General features: G+C 42.4%; 1 protein-coding gene across 6 annotated transcripts in view; it reads left to right on the top strand.

Annotated features, from left to right (window-relative positions):
- Positions 1–17,890, top strand: part of Acacb (acetyl-CoA carboxylase beta) — a 146,485-nt gene that overhangs the window by 80,667 nt on the left and 47,928 nt on the right. For all 6 annotated transcript variants that reach the window (XM_013142016.3, XM_003477752.5, XM_013142015.3 and 3 more), the window contains 7 exons: positions 1,390–1,490; positions 4,217–4,305; positions 4,417–4,541; positions 9,842–9,955; positions 10,046–10,159; positions 11,083–11,172; positions 16,805–16,923. In XM_013142016.3, coding sequence (XP_012997470.1) covers positions 1,390–1,490; positions 4,217–4,305; positions 4,417–4,541; positions 9,842–9,955; positions 10,046–10,159; positions 11,083–11,172; positions 16,805–16,923 — 752 coding nt within the window. The remainder of the gene's footprint in view (positions 1–1,389; positions 1,491–4,216; positions 4,306–4,416; positions 4,542–9,841; positions 9,956–10,045; positions 10,160–11,082; positions 11,173–16,804; positions 16,924–17,890) is intronic.

The following is a 17,890-nucleotide window of genomic DNA, read 5'->3' as shown; positions in this document are numbered from 1 at the left end:
AAGCTTTTTAATTTGATGTGACCCCATTTTTAGATTTTTGGTACTATTTCCTGTGCAACTGGGATTCTTTCAGAAAATCCTTGCCTATGCCTGTGACTTCAAGAGTTTCACCTATTTTACCTTTAAGCTAGTGAAGTGTTTTTGTTTTAACATTTAGTTCTTTGGTTCACTTTTTTTTTGTATCAGGAATTGAACTCATGACCTTGTGCTTACCAAGCAGGCACTTACTCCATGAGATAAATCCCCAGCCCCCTGGTTCATGTTTACTTTAGTTTAATATGAGGTGAGAGATGTGGGTCTAGACTCAGTCTTCTGCATGTAGATAGCCAGTTTTCCCAGCACCACTTATTAAAGAGGCTGTCTTTCCTCCAGTGTAGGTGTTTGGTCCCTTTATTTTGATAAAGATTAAGTAGTTGAATGTGCTTGGGGTCATTTTTGCCTCCTCTATTCTGTTCCACTGATCCACATGTGTGTTTCTGTCAGTACCATGCTATTTTCATCACAGTAGTTTTGTAATATAACTTTAAGTCTGGGACTGTGATGCCTCCTACTGTGCTCATGTTACCCAGAATTGCTTTTGCTCTTCCAGGTCTCCTCTGGTTCTATATGAATTTTAGGGTTGCTTTCTCTACTTCTGTGAAGAATGCTGTTGGTATTTTGATTAAGATTACATTACATCTGTGTGTCAATTTGGGAAGGATGGCCATGTGGACTCTATTGATTCTGTCTGTCAGGGACAGGGAATACTTTTTCATTTTCCAGTGTTCTCTTTGATTTCATTTTTCAGAGCACTGTAATTTTCTTTGTAGAGGTCTTTCACTTCCTTAGGTAATTCCTTGTACTTAATTTTTCTTGGTCTTATTTTGAATATTTTTCCTAATTTCTTTGTGAGTGGATCAGTAGTGTACAGGAACTCTATTTATTTTTGTGTGTTGATTTTGTTTCCTGTTGTATTACTGAATTTGGTTATGAAGACTCAGGTTCTTTTGTGGACTTTTTTGGGTCTTCTATGTAGAGGATCATGTCATCTACAAATAATTATAATGTGACTCCTTCCTTTCCTGTACTTATCCCTTTTATTTCTTTTGCTTGCCTGATTGGTCTTGCTAATATTTTGAGTGCTATGTTGGACAGAAATAGTGATAATGGAATCCTTATCTTGTTCCTGATTGTAATTGTCGCTCTAAGCCCTTGAGCTCTTCCTGTAGCACATTGAAGAAATAAGCAGGACTCTTTGAGTGTGGTCAGATGGATTCAGGGTTGGAATTTTTGGTCTCTGAACCCCAGGTGGGGCTATCCTTGGAGCCTGTGGTAGCCTTCTAGTAACCACTGTGTGGCAGCTGGATTATGTGGCTATCATTGGTCAGACCTGTCTGTTCTCCCCTCCAGATAGCCAGTATCCTGGACTGTCATGCAGCCACTCTGCAGCGCAAGGATGACCGCGAGGTCTTCTTCATGAATACCCAGAGCATTGTTCAGTTGGTTCAGAGGTGAGTCTTGGGGCTCTAAATACAGTTGTCACACTGAGTTCACATACTGAGAATTTCCCTGGGCAAAGGTCACTCTGATTAAAAGAAGTGTATTATGGCCTTAGCACTACACTATGAAAAGAGGGGACCTGGATTTGACTTCCATGAATCTCAATCTGTTAGTCGGTAAATGGGAATTAAGAACACTTTGCAAGCCAAGCATGGTGGAACATTCTTGTAATATACTCTGGAAGCTGAGGCAGGAAGATCATGTATTCAAGGCCAGATTGGGATATATAGTAAGAACCTGTTGAAAAAACAAAAACAAAAACAAAAACCAAGCCAGGTATGGTGACACACACCTGTTCTCCCAGCACTGCTGGAGGCTGATGCAGCAGGATTCCAACTTTGAGCCCAGCATGACCAAGACTCTCAAAAATAATTAATTAATCAATTAATAAAAGGGCTGGAAATTAGCTCATTGTGAAGGCCCTGGATTCATTCTTCAATACCACAAACAAACAACAAAACAAAACAAAAACCTTTAAAAATGAAAGACTTCACAAGATAATCCATAAATGGGTTAAAGCGTGGTGGCTTGGATTAGGAGACAATGGGCTGATTAAAAGCTAAGCTGTGTTTCTGGAGATCATCGCAAAGGGAAGTTGGTGAATAATTTGTATTTTATTTCGTGTGCTTTAGAGCAGCGGTAGTCTACTACAGAACTATTCTGATGATAAGGAGTATTTTTGCCATTTTTCTTGAAGAATTCATCTTGCAAAAAGCTTGGCTTATAGATGAAATTGCAGCATTCTCAGCTTTGGACCAGGCATTGGGATGCATAATTACCATGTGCTGGAAGCTAGGAGGTGTAAGAGAAGGGGGACTGTGGAAAGCCACTCTTCCTCAAACCGTTCCTTGACTCATGGAGCCTCAGCCTGGCAACATAAGGTGCTGCTGAGGAAGGCATGAACGTGCATCCCCATGAGGTAACAGTTTTGCAGCCAAGGGCTGGCAGAGGAGTCCTTGCCACTAAGCATATCAGCTGCTGACTTTAAACCCATCCTGCAGGCTTCAGAGAAACACCTGGAAGGAAAGAGCAGGTGGTATTAGTCAAAGACATTGGCATACTGTTCCGTGCTGAACGTAAATATTGAAATTTTGCCCTGCATTGCATGGTTTTTAAAATCAGTTTGAGTGAATGATGTTTTGGGTTCTTGCATCTTTTGTTGGCATTATCTTCTAGTGATATGAAGGTTAGCCTGCTTTCTGCTTTGCCAAAACTGAATTGTACCACCTTAGAAACCCAATTCCTTGTGTTCAAAAATATCTTAGAAAAGGAAATGTTGTAGGGAGCAGCCACATTAAAGTACTATTTCTAGGGGAAAAGTAGTGGAAGTTACATAGTGATCTTTTGGTAAATATCTTCAAGACTGTCTGTAAAAAACATCTTTGTACATTCTGTAGGTAGGTAATTGCTTTTTTGTTTTTATGGGTAAAACCTGCTAAAGTTGACTTAGATCTTGTAGCATCGCAGCTCGGTTTTTGCCTTCCTCTGGGGGCCCAGCAGATATCATGCTTAGGCTCTGTCCTGGGTACCAGCACAGCTTGGCCTCCAGCTTGATGGGGAAATCCATGGCTGTCTGTGGCTTGGAAAGAAGGTGACAAGGACCTGGCTCCATGTCCTCACGGGCTTAGGGGCTTGAGGACCCAGCCTCCAGATACTTTTTTTGTGTGTGTGTGGTCTATGGAATCAAGTTTACCATTTTATTTTGTTTTGTTTTATTTATTGTAAGAGAATAAAACCCAACAATACAAAACACAATAAGTCAATCAAAGCAAAGCAGTGAAAGTGGTACACAACTTCAAAACAGAACAATAGGTTATCAGCGATGGCTACCATAATATATCTTGTTATCTTCATAATTGTTGTCTATTTTCTCAGATGTAGTAAAATCAAATAAAACAAAACAGAATAAAAACAATCAAAACTGAACATTGAATAAAATAAAGCAATAAACTAGAACAAAACAAAACAGAACAATATTGGATTTCACAAAGACAGAAGGAAATCCCCCATATTTGCCATATTGCATATTGTCATCCTCCCAATAGCTGCTCAGACTACTGGTCTTAGGCTTGCAAAGTCAAACAAAGAGTACAAGCGTTTAGTTGTTTTTGTATCTCAGTTGCTATCAACTCAGCCTGAGCTCTGAACCAGCTGGTTGCTTACGGAGTTCAGCTGGGCTGGCTCTGCACTGGTTGGCTCACAGGAAAGGAGACCTGGCTTCTCCCTTTTTGGGCCCTGCCTGGTTTGCATGGCCTACGGGAAGCTGGAACTAGCATCTTGATGTGCTTGTCCCAGATCCAGCATGGCCTCTTCGTTTCCCCGTTTTAAAACCATAAAAGGTTAAAAACATTCAGGAATGGTGCCTCGTGCTTGTATTCTCAGCATTCTGGGAGGCCGAGGGAAGAAGACAGCAAGTTCAAGCCCAACCTGGGCAGCTTAGTGACTTAGCAAAAACCTGTATCAAAGTACAAAATAAAAATGGACTGAAGATGTAACTCAATGCAAAGACCAATAGTGCTGAGAGAGAGAGAGAGAGAGAGAGAGAGAGAGAGAGACAAAGAGAGACAGAGAGAGAGAGACAGAATAATAATTAAAATTTTAAAGAAAGGCTAAACTACTTGAAGGCTTCTGTATCTATGGCATACGCATTAACCAGGCTGCCTTCCCTGCTCCCCAGGTACCGCAGCGGAACTCGAGGCTATTTGAAAACCGTGGTGCTGGATCTCCTGCGAAGTTATTTGCAGGTTGAACACCATTTCCAACAAGGCAAGATACGCCACCTGCGCAGAGCCTGCTGGCACTAATGAGATGCCCAAAGCAGGGGCTGTACAGAGAAGCCCAGGCGTCAGCTCCATGTGGTCTTTTGTCCCCCTGCAGCGCACTTTGACAAATGTGTGATAAACCTCAGGGAGGAGTTCAAGCCCGACATGTCCCGCGTCCTGGACTGCATCTTCTCGCATGCACAGGTGGCCAAGAAGAACCAGCTCATGATCATGCTGATTGTAAGCAGGAAGGGGCTCTGCACCCCAACATGGGCTGAGTTGGGAGGTCCAAACATGTTCTGGAAAGAGCCAGACAGTAACTGTTTTAGACTTTGCAGGTCCTGTCCTCTTGGTCTGTGTCCTGTGCGATGTGTGCTTTTGAGCCCTGTGAGTGAGTGGGCTTGGCTGTGCTCCAGGAGAGCACTGGGACAACAGGCAGAGCGGGGGGACATGCTGACCCCTGGGGTTCCTGCCTAAGACTCACAAGGCATCTGTCTGTGCCAGCCACTCTGGGAGTGCTTGACAAACAACTATTAACTCCTTTAATTCTCACAGCAACCCTAATAGATAGGTACTGTCCTTACCTTCCTTTGGCAGAGCACAGAAAGGTGAAGCCACTTGCCCACCATCACACAGCTTGTAAGTTCAGTGCCAAGGTTTGACCTCACAGCCTGGCTCCAGAGTCATGAGCTATTACTCAGGGGATATTGTGTTCTGAGCCTTGTGGTATGTCTTTTATTTTGCCTTTGTTGAAAAGGGAGCTGTTTCTTCATTCTTATTTCTTTTCCTATGAGGTAGCAATTAGCAATTAGTCCTCCAGGGTTGAAAATTTTTTCCTTAATAGCTAGCAATCTTTCATTAAAGATTTTCCCCCTAGTAATAGTCCCTGATGACTTATTTTAAAAATATAGGGTCGGCAGAATAGGACAGACTTGCGCTTGGTTTATAGTATGAGGCTCACAAGTTTTTCATATAAAAGGCTCCAGGTGGTAAATATTTCAGGGTTTTAGTCACAGAGCTGCTATTACAGCTGCTCAGTTCCACACGTGGTTGTCCTTATCATTCAAGACCATCAGTAAGTGAAAGTGGGTATGTCTCTATAAAACTGTAATTACAGAGTCCACCAAAAAAATGTATACATCAGGAAAAACAGATATTTTAATATTAAGTTTATGGAGACATAATGAGATGAACGCAAGTTACTTTTGGCCTCATCAGTTACAGAGGTACTCAAAGTGGTGCTGATTAGCTTCCAGACATTTATTAATACAGTGAAGTCCTGAAATGTGTACATGTTTTTGATGAGCTCAGTGTAAAAACATCTGAATTTGGGCCACGGCTTAGAGGACAGCTAACATGCTAATAGGAATATATATGTAAATATTTGTATTTTGGTAAAGAATCATTTATTCATCTGTCTTTATAGGAGATGTTAATCCTGCTTGTACATAACAGTCATGGTAGGGGTGAGGGGTATGACTTTTAAAAAAATACAGATGCCAGAAGCCCACACTTCCTCATTCACTCAAATCAGAATCTTCGGGAGGTGAGGCCCAGGTGTTGGTTCTTTTTGAAGGCTTCTCCAATGGGAAACTTACACGTAGACTGGTTAGTAGATAATATTTTTGGGTTCATATTCAATTTCTTTGGTGTTTTATTGGATCTACAGCTAGATAGGAGAATCTTTTTTCTGAAGGAAGTATATGCTGAAATAGTGTGGAGAATCATGGGGTCTGCAGTGGACTTTCAAAAACAGGAAATGACAGTGAGGGGGGGTAGGGAGAGAAAGATTATGCATGTATACTACTTACACCAACATAAACTGCTATTGTAAAAGTTTTCCAGGTAGTGAATCAGGCGATAAGTGCACAGATTTCCAACATAACAACCTTCCATTTTTACGTAGTTTTGAATTTTCTCAAAATTAACTTGGGGATGGGCACCCCCAGTGCGCTGTGCAGCCAGGACTGAGAACTTATATCCAAGAAGATGGTTCCTCTTTTGGATGAAGTCCACTGCTAAAATAGTAGAACCCTTTGCAGAATCCCTCCTTTGGATGGGGTGTTTTCAAGTTTGTTTCTAAATAAAGGTACACCTATAATCTGTTATTTTTTTTAAATTTTATTTAAAAGGAAAAAGAGAAAAAAACAAAACAAAACAAAGCAGTGTAAGGGTACAAGTAATACAGAACTACAAAAAAAAAAAAACCAGTAAGAAATCACCAGTTAATAGATTACATATTATCATCTTAGAGATAGTTGCTCAAATCACAGTATCAAAGCATACAAAGTGGACATTCAAACAGTGAGACTGCAAACAGTTGTGTTCAATGATCCAACCAAAAACATTAATATGGTCAGCTATTTAACACCCCTAAACACACCTGCAGTTGTATCCTTTAGAGCACTTTTTTTCCTTCTCTTTTTTACAACAAAATTTACACATTTTGGGTTTTATTACTCCTTAGTTCTTATTACTTTTTTGGGGGGAGAGAATAAAGTCAAATATGGCAAAACAAAGCTATCAGTCAAAACCAAGGATAGACATAGCACATGATGTAAAAACAGAGTACAAGGTTATCAACAATGGTTACCATAATGTCTCTTGTTTCCTTAAAAAGAATTGTCTATCTCATTAGGTATTATAAAGTTGAACAAAACAGTAGAGAACAAGACCAATAAAACTTAAGCATTGTAAACATTACAGGATTTCCAAAGGAGACAATAGTCAAACCAGAATGGGCATCATAGTGAATCTTATTGCCTTCAAAGTAGTTGCCTATACCCTCAAACTTGATACTATCATACAGAATGGAACAGAATCTAATCAGTCAAAACAAGATAGTGGGAGTATTATAAGACTTAAAAACAAGTTAGTAGGAAATAAAAAAAGTTACTATTATATATCCTGCTAATTTTAAAAATTTTTCCCCTTAATTAAAAAAACCATAAAAAATAAATAAATTTTTTAATGAATAAGGGAGAGATTGAGATAAAGGAGGACATAACAATATAACAATACAGGTCAAAGCATGACTGTTTCAGCAACCTAGTGCTTCACCACCAAATAACCCGACTTAATAGTAGTTACCATAGTGTCTGTCTTTTTCCTTGAAATAGTTGAATAAAACTTCATATACTATAGCTTCAAATATTTCCATATCAAGAAGCCCAGAATAAAGCCTTTCCAATTAATAAGTGAAAACTTTATAAGGCTTCAAGGCCACATAATGGGGAATCATGTTTACCACACATTTTTATATATTTGAATCATTACTTACATTAGGGAAACTATTCGGTATTCACACATGCGAGATTGATTTATTTCACTTATGAGTATGGTCTCAAGCTGCGCCCATTTACTGATAAATATCTCAATGTGATCCTTCTTTATAGCTGAGTAATACTCCATTGTATAGAAATACCACAACTTTTTTATCCATTCTTCAGTCGATGGACACTTAGGTTGTTTCCAAGATCTGGCGATTACAAATTGTGCTGCTATAAACATAGGTGCGCATATATCACTGTGGTATGATGCTTTCAGTTCTTCTGGGAATATGCCTAGAAGTAGATATAATCTATTATTACAGAGAGCTTGACTTTCAAAGAAAAGCCGGGTAAGGCAGGTCCAGGAATTATTCTGCCATTTATTATTTCTTGCACACAAATGGACTTTCTCTGGGGCATGACATCTCAAAATCTTGTACCAAAGTCAACCTGGTGCAGGCAGCGCAGTGGCTCAGCTCAAAACTATTCTGCTTACACAGGACTTCTTGGTGAAGGTGGGTAATGTCCAGGTGTGGTTTGGGGGATTGTGTGTGAGATCCATTGTTTTTCTGGCTTATTTGTTTCCATTCATGAGAAAAGAGTAAGTTCTGTACACTGGATGGTGTCGATACCTAGGGAGTTTCAGCAAAACTTTCAAATGGAAATGGAATGATTACTGCGAAATGAACCTCTTTTAAGTCTTTTAGTTATCATCCGAGTTAACAAGGACGAACAGCATCTGGAGCTTTGGTGTGTCGAGCGTGGTGCCCAGACCTTTAAAATGTTCACACGCGTTGCTGTTCGGTCTTTGGCTTCTTAGAAAACCTTCCGGCCTGGTCATTGGCAGCTCTTATGCACTGCTATCCTTGGAATCTCCAGCTAGGGCCGAGGGGCAGTGACAGTGAGGCCACAACTACTTACTTGGTCATTCAGAGAAAATTAGACCATGAGGAAGAGAAGACTTAAAAAAACTTCCTATGAAATTTTCCAGCATTGGCATGCCTGTGTGTTTCAGTGTATTATCATGTACTACATATCAGTGTATTAAAAGCTGCCAACTGCGAGAACATCTTGGGCTTACTATAGCTAGGAAAATGCAGGAGCACCTGTAGATGTAGCTCAGGGCCTGCTATGTGTGAGGCTTCCTACAGGAGAGTCCTGGCTGGTTTGGTGGAGGGCAGTTCATTAGGGATTCCTGGATCCTGGCCCTGGTCTCAGCAGGTGTTTGGGAAGCTTCTACCCGGAGCCGTTCCCAAGCCCCTCTTGCAGCGAGGACGTAGAACAGAAGCAGCGAACATGTGGAAGGTTCTGGTCTCTAGCAGAGACCTCATTCAGAAGCAGCCAGTTGGGATTCACAGAGCAAAAGAGCATCCTTCCTTTTATCCTATTATGCAAGATTCAGCTGTGGGCCCCTGTGCTGTGGAACAGCTCTTCATCCAGCAGCAAGCACAGAGCAAGAAGCAGAGATTGAATAGATCTGAGTTTGAATCTGGTTCTGCTTGGGACAGGGCACTGTGCCAATGTGAGCCTCAGCTTCATCATCCATAAAATAGACAGCATGATATTAACTCCCCAGAAGGCTGGAGAATTTGGGAAAATGTGTGTAAAGGATCTAATTGCTTGTCTAGCACAGAATGACTACCTGATAATCACTGGCTATGAATGGTACAGATTGAGCATCCCTAATTCAAAAATCCAGCTGTGAAATGCTCCAAACTCTGAAATTCTTTTGTCATCCACATGACCCCATGAGTGAAAATTCCACATCCAACTTCCTATGATGGGTCACAGACAAATGAAGGTGCACTGGATATACTGCATAAAATAGTCTTTAGGTTGTATGCCTAAGGCGAATATAAAACATGGGTGAATTTCAAATTTAGACTGAGTCTGTCCTGGAGATAGCTCATTATATATATTCAAATATTCCAAAAATGTGAGACTCTGAGTCTGAATGCATAACAGTTCTGGTCCCAAGCTTTTTGAGTAAGTGTTACTCATCCGGTTATAGGTATGGAGTTATATTTTCTTGTCACCAGGACCTGAGAGTGTGTTTTAGAGCAGACGAGTGGAGAATGAATGAATGGATGGAGTGGGGCGGGTATGCTATAGGAAGGGTCGGGGCTTGTGCCTTGGACTGTACTGGGTGTGTCCCGGGAGCAGAATCTGACTTGCTGGGGGGGCAGCTGCACCCCTGGCTGAGGTCAGTGCTAGGGCCTTGTTACTCTCTGCAGAGAAAAGCCATTTGGTTTCTGTTTTTGTCCCCCAAAGGATGAGCTCTGTGGCCCGGATCCTTCCCTATCAGAGGAGCTGACCTCCATCCTCAATGCACTCACTCAGCTGAGCAAGAGCGAACACTGCAAAGTGGCTCTCAGAGCCAGACAGGTAGGGTCCCACAGTGATGTGGTGCCCCCCGTACGGTCCCCTCACCCACCAGCTTCCCTCACATCAGCCCTCTGGCCCCTTGCCCTGTAGGTGCTGATCGCCTCCCACCTCCCTTCCTATGAGCTGAGGCACAACCAGGTGGAGTCCATCTTCCTGTCTGCCATTGACATGTACGGCCACCAGTTCTGTCCAGAAAACCTCAAGGTGAGGCTCTGCTTCCTGTCAGTGTCCCCAGGGCACTCACTAGGGCCCCTGTGGGTCTCGGGGACTGGGAGCTCCTCTTGCCCTCGGTGCTGGCGCTCTGGTGGTCCTGAACCCCGGCCTGGGCTGTGTGGGGCTGTAGGGAGTTCCTGGGAAAGGTGATGTTGGAGCTTGGTCTTGCAGGAGGCACAGGGTGACAGGCACGGGGCTTGTCTGGCAGGTGTAGTGTTAAAAATTCAGATGTGGGGCCGGGGATATAGCTCAGCGGCACAGCACCTGCCTGGCAAGCACGAGGTCATGAGTTTGATCTCCGTACTAGGTATGATGAAGTGTGCTTGGAAGCCAGTTTCTACTGTGGCCAGGCTTTCCCGTGGCCAAGTCTGGTCTTCCCAGCCCCAGCTGGCCCACCACCCCATGATTCTGGTTCATTTACCAGGGTGCAGGCAACCTTAGCATCTGAACCCGAGGTTTGCGCCGTGTGCCGTCACTGCCTCATCTTAGGAGTGTGCTGTGTGCTGGTGACACTGGCTGCAGTTAGTGCCAGCAACATACTCTGTGTCTGCCTCTACCCCTACCCTAGCTGTAGGTGGCCAAGAGAGCTCTCTAAGTTCCCAGGGGGAAGAACGATGAGAGGATGAGAAAATAAAAGAGACACGGGTGGAGCTCTTCCTCTGGATGGGAGAAAGAGACTGCTCAGCCATTTGTACACTTGTCATCCCACATGTCTTTGCTTAACTGTGTTCTCAGGGCTGGACACCTGTTCAACACCAGTACCCCATGATTTCGGGGCCTTTCTCAGGTGCTCTGTGCCCTTGGAGCACTCCTGTGTGGCCACTTGTGAACTATCGCTAGCTCATGGCTGCCAACACCCAGCTGCCGGCTAAAACTTACCCACATTTACTTTTTCTCTTTTCCGTTTCCTATAGAAATTAATACTTTCGGAAACCACCATATTTGATGTGCTTCCCACTTTCTTCTACCATGCAAACAAGATCGTCTGCATGGCATCACTGGAGGTAAGGAGCACAGGCTCAGGGAGCCCCTGCAGAGCTGAGCACACGTGGTGAAGCATTCACCGCCTTCCCACCATGTCCCTGACCCCAGCCACAGGCCTTGCAGATGTGACCTTACCATTCTCCCTGCAAGGCAGGAAATGTTACTGTGCCCGTGTTACAGAGGAAGGAAGTGAGGCTCAGAGAGGCAGGAAGGCAGAAGCAGGATTCACACTATTTCTGTCTGGTTGCAAAGTCCATGCTGGTGTCTGTTGCTGTGTTCTGTGTCACTGCGGCTTCCTGCAGGCAGGGCACAGCTAAACACTAGCCCTGGACCTCATCCAAGCTTTCCCACTCATGCGTGTCAAATGCCTCTACCTAGAGCTGTGAGAGCCAGAGGAGCTTAAGCGATAACCTAAGGTGACCACCCATGAGAAGGACGTGTCCAGTCACAAAACCCACATTAGTCTGATGGGCTTGCTCCTGTTCTGTTCTCGCTGAATTCAGTGGCCATGAAATGTTTGGTTAGTTTTAGGAATTCCAGGTTGTTAATCTGCTCTTATAGGAGGAAGACATAGCATCATACGTTCTCAGCGTGGTTGAGGGTAGCTTTCCCTCAACTCTTGATCCTCTGAGCTCTGTCTCTGTCCCCCATGATCCCACTGTCTACCTTGTGTCTTTTAGTCCCCCTGAGTCACCCACCCCAAAGTCAGAAGTGCTGGTAAGGTCTTAGTGAAGCCACAGGTTTTACAGTTTTTTGTTTTGTTTTTTGAAAGAATCCTTTTCAAGCCCCCCTTCTGGTTTCCAACAGTGAGACCCAACACAGCTTATCATTAGTGACTTTTTAAAGTGCAAAATCTGCCGAGGATTTAGCTCAGTGGTACAAGTGCTTCTCTGGTAAGTGCAAGGTTGGAAGTTCAATCCCCAGCACCAAATAAATAAATAAATAAATAAATTTAAAAAGTGTGAAATCTAACCAGGCATTACACCTGTAATCCCAGCACTCAAGGAAACTGAGGTAGGAGGACCACAAGTTCAAGACCAGCCTGGGCAATTTAGAAAGACCCTATCTCAATATTGTAAAAAATTTAAATATTTAAAAAGGAGCTGGGGATACATTTCAGTGCACAGGCCCTGGGCTTGGTTCAATGCCCAGTACTGCAAAAACAGAATAGAAATTAAAACAAGTATGAAATCCTCTTTATGCCTATTAGAGATTTTTCTAGGCTTCCTTTATAAATTGTATCATTTTGTCCTGTACATTTATTGAATGTGATTCAGTCTTTTCTTCATGACCCCAAAACACTGCAAACATAAGATCTAGCTCAGCTTATTGATGTGATAGGATTTTGTCCCGTCCCTCAGTATGCCAGGGTTCCCAAGAGCATTCCCAGGTTCAATGATTTGCTGGGACACACAGGAATCGGGATATAGTCGTGATTTAGGATGCAAGGCACAATTAGCAAAGGGTGCATAAGGTGATGGGATGAACACCAGGCACAGGCTCCCAAAGGTCCTCTCCCAGTGGAGATGCCATCGGGTGTGTTGGACTCCTCCAGTAGTGAGTTGCAATAGTGCATGTGAAGTATAGTTTACTGGGGAAGAATATGGGACTTGGTGTCTTTCTTTCTTTCTCTTCCTTCCTTCCTTCCTTCCTTCCTTTCTTCCTTCCTTCCTTTCTTTTTGTTATTTTTATTTTGAAGAGAATAAAACCTAAAGAAATAAAAACAGAATAGAGACCATCAAGATAACAAAACAATAAATGCAAAGAAGACTTCAAAACAAAACCAACAGTGGCTACTCTGATGCCTTTTGCTATCTTCAAAATAACTTCCTATACCATCAAGGCACAATAAAATCAAACAAAACAGAACAGAATAAAACCAATGAAAGTAATACAGGACTTCAAAGCAAGACAGTAAGAAAACAACAGTGGTTACCATAGTGTATCTTGTTATCTTCAAAGTAGCTGTTTATACCACCAGACATAGAAAAATGAAATAAAACAAAATAGGATAGTCAACTGAAACCAAACAATAAATATGATGCAAGGCTTCAAAACAAGATAAAAGGAAATCAATAATGGTTACCACAATGCCTCTTGTTATCTGCAAATAACTGCCCGTATCATGAGGCATAATAAAATCAAACAAAACAGAACAGAATAAAACCAATCAAAACAAAACAAATAAAACAATACAGGGCTTTGAAACAAGATAATAAGAAATCAACAATGTACCATAATATATTTTGTTATTTTTGAAGTACCTGTCCATGCCATCAAATATAACAAAATCCAACAAAACAAAACAGAATAAAACCAAGCCAGACAGAACAATGAAAACAATAACAGCCCCCCAAAAGGATATAGATTAACAATGGCCACTGCCTTCCCCTCCAAACACCCCCTCCCCTTTCACCCTCACAACATCTACTGTGCATTTTAGATTCCACCACCTCCCCAGTCTCCTATGCTAGAAGACAACACGATGCCCACCCATGCAACTCTGAACCACTTCACCCATGAGCATGATCCCAAGCTGTGTCCATTTACCCACCAAGGCCTTGAGGTATCTCCCTTTGTAGCTGAGTAGCCCTCCACCGTACAGAAATGCCATATCTTTCTTCTCCTTTCTGCAGTTGATGGACAAGCTACCTGTACTTTTTTTCAGATTCCTTGTCATATACAGCATTGTTTTCTGTCCTTTGACATTTAGTCTGTGAATTTCCTTTTGAGTTAAATGTGTTTCTTGAATAAAGCATATTGCTGGATCTTGTCTCCTGATCCACTCTACCTGCATTTCTTTTTATTGGTGAGTTGAGGACACCTACATTATTGGTTATAGCCAACAGGCACTGGCTCGTCTCTGCCAGATTATTTTCCTGCTGTTGGCTGCCGACTTTCCCCCTCCATTCAGTCGTCTGTCCTGCTTGGTGACCTCCTCTACTGCTGTTCTGGAACCATGATTTTTTTTTTAATCTCTTTCTAGAATTTTCTTCAGCATTCTTTGTAGGGTTGGTTTGGTGGTCATGAGTTTCTTCAGCTGTTCTTTGTCATGGAAGTATCTTGTTTCTCCATTAATTATGAAAGATAGTTTTGCAGGATATATCAATCTGGGTTGGAAGTTTTTTCTTTCAGGATTTGAAATACTTCACTCCACTTGACTTGATGGTTTGTGTTCAGAGGCCTGTTGTGATGCTGATGGATTTTCTTTTATAGCTGATCTGTTTCTTTTCTCTAACAGCTTTTAATACTCTGTTCTTGTGTGATGAGTTTTTGGAATCTTGATTATTATATGACTGGGTGTAGATTTATTTTGGTTATGGCTATCTGGAGTTCTACATGTCTCATTTATCTGTATATCACATCATTTCCCATGTTTGGGAAGTTTTCTGCTATTGCTTCTGTAATACAATTTCAGTGTCATTTGTGTTGACCCCTGCTTTTTCACTGACACCTATTATTCTTAAAATATTTTGCTTTGCATTATCTTGCAGCTGTTGAATTATTATTTCCTGGTTCCTTGTTAATTTTTAAGAGATCTTTCCTTTCATGATCACAAGCTGCACACTTGACTTTAAGGTATGAAAGTCTTATCTTCAGTTTCTTTCAAGCAGTTTTGCCAACTATTAATGGAGTTTTTAATTTCCTGGAAATCATTTTGAATATGTTTCATGCATTCTAAATCTCTATTATATTGTTCATTCATGGTTTCCCTCATTTTCCTATGTTCCTGTATTTTTTAAATTTATGTCTTCTTTAGAGATGCTTAGCAATTCTTTTGTTATGTTTTTTATTTCTTCTTTTACCTGACATGGTATTTCTGTTCTGATTTCTTTGTTTTTTCTTTTTGGCACCAGGGATCAAACTTATGACCTCGCGCTTGCTAGGCATCTAATTTCTTTTGTAGCTGCATGAAGTCATCAGAAACTTCAGGTGTGTGACTCCTGATCTCTTCCATGTCTTTATCTCCTGGACTTGCTCTGCTTGGGTTGGAGACCATGGTCTGCCTTTTGCTTCTTTGTCTTGACATTTTCTTGGGTTCTTCCAAACAAGTAGGTAGTGGGGTCCTAGGCACTTCCTGTGTTGGCTACAATTTCTCTAGAGTGGGACTGTTTGGTTTTCCTGGCCCAGTGCTGGCTACGGTATCCAGTGGCCACTGGATGTGCTGGTGCAGGGCTGGCTGCTGTTTTTCCCAGCCTGTGTTAGCTACCTGGGGCTGAAGCCTCCTGAGGGCTGCTGGAGTGTGCGCAAGGGCAGGGCCTGCTGCTGCTTCCTGACCAGCTGATTACCTTGGGCAGTGTCTTCCGAGGCTGGTGGAGTGCACATGGGGCAGGGCCGGCTGCTGCCTCTGTTGAGTCTTTAACAGAGTCTATGCTACAACATAAAGGGCCAGTGCATAGGCAGGAGACTTCCTAGACTAAATCTTCCTTCCTTCCTTCCTTCCTTCCTTCCTTCCTTCCTTCCTTCCTTCCTTCCTCTCTCTCTGTCTCTCTTTTTGTCTCTCTGTCTCTCTTTCTCAACATCTTTTTTCAGCCAGTTCTTGCTAACTTGTTAAACTGCCCAGGCTGAATTCAAACACATGATCTTCCTGCCTCGGCCTCCCAGAATGCTGAGATTACAGGCATGCACCTCTATACCTTTTGCCCAGGGTTTTGGAATGTGGGACTGCTCTTAGAGTCACCCTCTGCTACTAAACTCTGAAAAAGAAAGCAGATGCTCAGTGGGAACCATGTTATTCACACCTTTCTTATCAGAGAAGGCTGGGAATCTTGCCTGAGTTCCCTGATTCTGGTAAGGACTGCCCTGGGAGGTCTTCACAAAGCAGCAGTTAGGCCTGCTAGGTGAACTCTTGTCACACAGTCCCTGTATTCCCTATTTACTTGAAAAACTTGTAGTGTACACTCTAAAATCTCATTGTCCAATATGGCAGCTGCTGGCTTGTATGGGTAGTCAACATTTTTATTTTTTATCGGTACCAGGGATTAAACTCACTACCCCCTGCTTGCAAGACAGGTGCTTATGCCGCTGAGCTAAATCCCCACCCTGGTAGTTAACATTTAAAATGCAATTTGTCTGCATTGAATTGGGCTGGATTCCAAAAACTTAGCATGGGGGAAAGAATGTAAGATAGCTACATAATTTCTTCTATCAGTCACATGTTAAAATGATATTTGGAGAGAAATAAAATATATTGTTACAGTTAATTTACCTGTTACAGTTAATTTACCAGGCTACTAGAAAGCTTAAATTATGTATGTGGCTTGTGTTGTATTTCTGTTGATCAGAGCTGCTCTAAAGCAAGGTTTGGCAGACTATAGCCTATGGCTTACCTGGGACATACTGCTTGTTTTTGTAAATAAAGTTTTATTGAAGTAAAGCCATATCCATTCATTTACATAGTTTTCAGGCTGCTTCCATGGTACTACAGCAGAATCTCATAGTTGCAGCTGAGATGATATAGTCCACAAAGCCAAAAATATTTGCTGTCTAGTACTTCACAGGGAGTTTATCAAGCCTTGTGAAAAAGCTTTCCAGGGCTGCTTAGGGACTGTGTAGAGATCCTTTCTGGCATCCCTTCAGCCTGAGTTTTCTTGGGACCATAGGACACCCTGGTGTCGTCAGAAGGCCCACTTCCTGTTTCTACTCTATCAGGTTTATGTGCGGAGGGGCTACATCGCCTATGAGCTAAACAGCCTGCAGCACCGAGAGCTCCCAGATGGCACCTGTGTAGTGGAATTCCAGTTCATGCTGCCCTATTCCCATCCAAATCGGTATGTAATGGTACCCACCTGGTTTCTTTTCTCAGAGCAGTCTTGTCTTGAAAGGCACCCAGCAAGGGTGTCTGGGAGTGCTGGTGGGGAGGCATCAGAGAAACCCTTCCCCACTGTGCACTATTCCCTTGCAGCATGTTGTTATCTGTAAAATAGAAAAAATCCATACCTACCTCCTATACCTCTACTGTCTAGTGTGGTAGCCCAATGCCATGTATGCCTCTTCAAATTAAAATAAATGAGCCAGGTGTGGTGGTGCAAGGCAATAATCCTAGCATAGGAGGTTAGGGATTCTTTTTTTTTTTTTTTTTGTATTTTTACTGGTACCAGGGATCGAACTCACGACCGTAGGCTTGCAAGGCAGGCGCTTATGCCACTGAGCTATATCCCCAGCCTAACATAGAAGAAGTTAAAGCAGGAGGATCACAAGTTCCAACACGGCCTGAGCAACTTAGCAACTTAACAAGACTGTGTCTTAAAAATAAAAGAAAAACAAAAAATGCCTGGGAATATAGTTTGATAAGAAGACCCTGCATTCATTCCCACGTGCTGCAAATTAAATAAATAATTTTTTAAAAACAAGTGTACAGAAGTAAGACATTTAGCCTCTCATATAGCTACATTTAAAATGTGCATTGGGGGGATCATCGAAAATGGTGGATCAATAAGCAGCAATGTAAAGAGGCTCTCTGAGAGAAACAGCTCAGATACTGGAATAAAACATCCTGGAGAAGACGAGACGGAAGAAACTCACATTTTTTTTGTCTTTTTGAGACAGGGTCTCACTATGCAGTTTAGGCTGGCCTTGAGCTCACTTTGTAGCCCACGCTGGTCTCGAACTCGAAACTATCCTCCTGCCTCAACCTCCCGAGTGCTGGGATTACAGGTGTGAGCCACCACGCCCGGCCCTGGAAGAAACTCTTTTGACCAGGAAGAAACTAAAGCGGGTGGGGGGAGAAAGAAAAAA

Source organism: Cavia porcellus, unplaced genomic scaffold (assembly GCF_034190915.1).
Source record: "Cavia porcellus strain 051 isolate PalLab524CR breed Dunkin Hartley unplaced genomic scaffold, mCavPor4.1 scaffold_16, whole genome shotgun sequence".
Classification (NCBI taxonomy): Eukaryota; Metazoa; Chordata; class Mammalia; order Rodentia; family Caviidae; genus Cavia; species Cavia porcellus.
The sequence above is the reverse complement of the archived record's forward strand: the minus strand, read 5'-3'. Positions and strand labels throughout refer to the sequence as shown.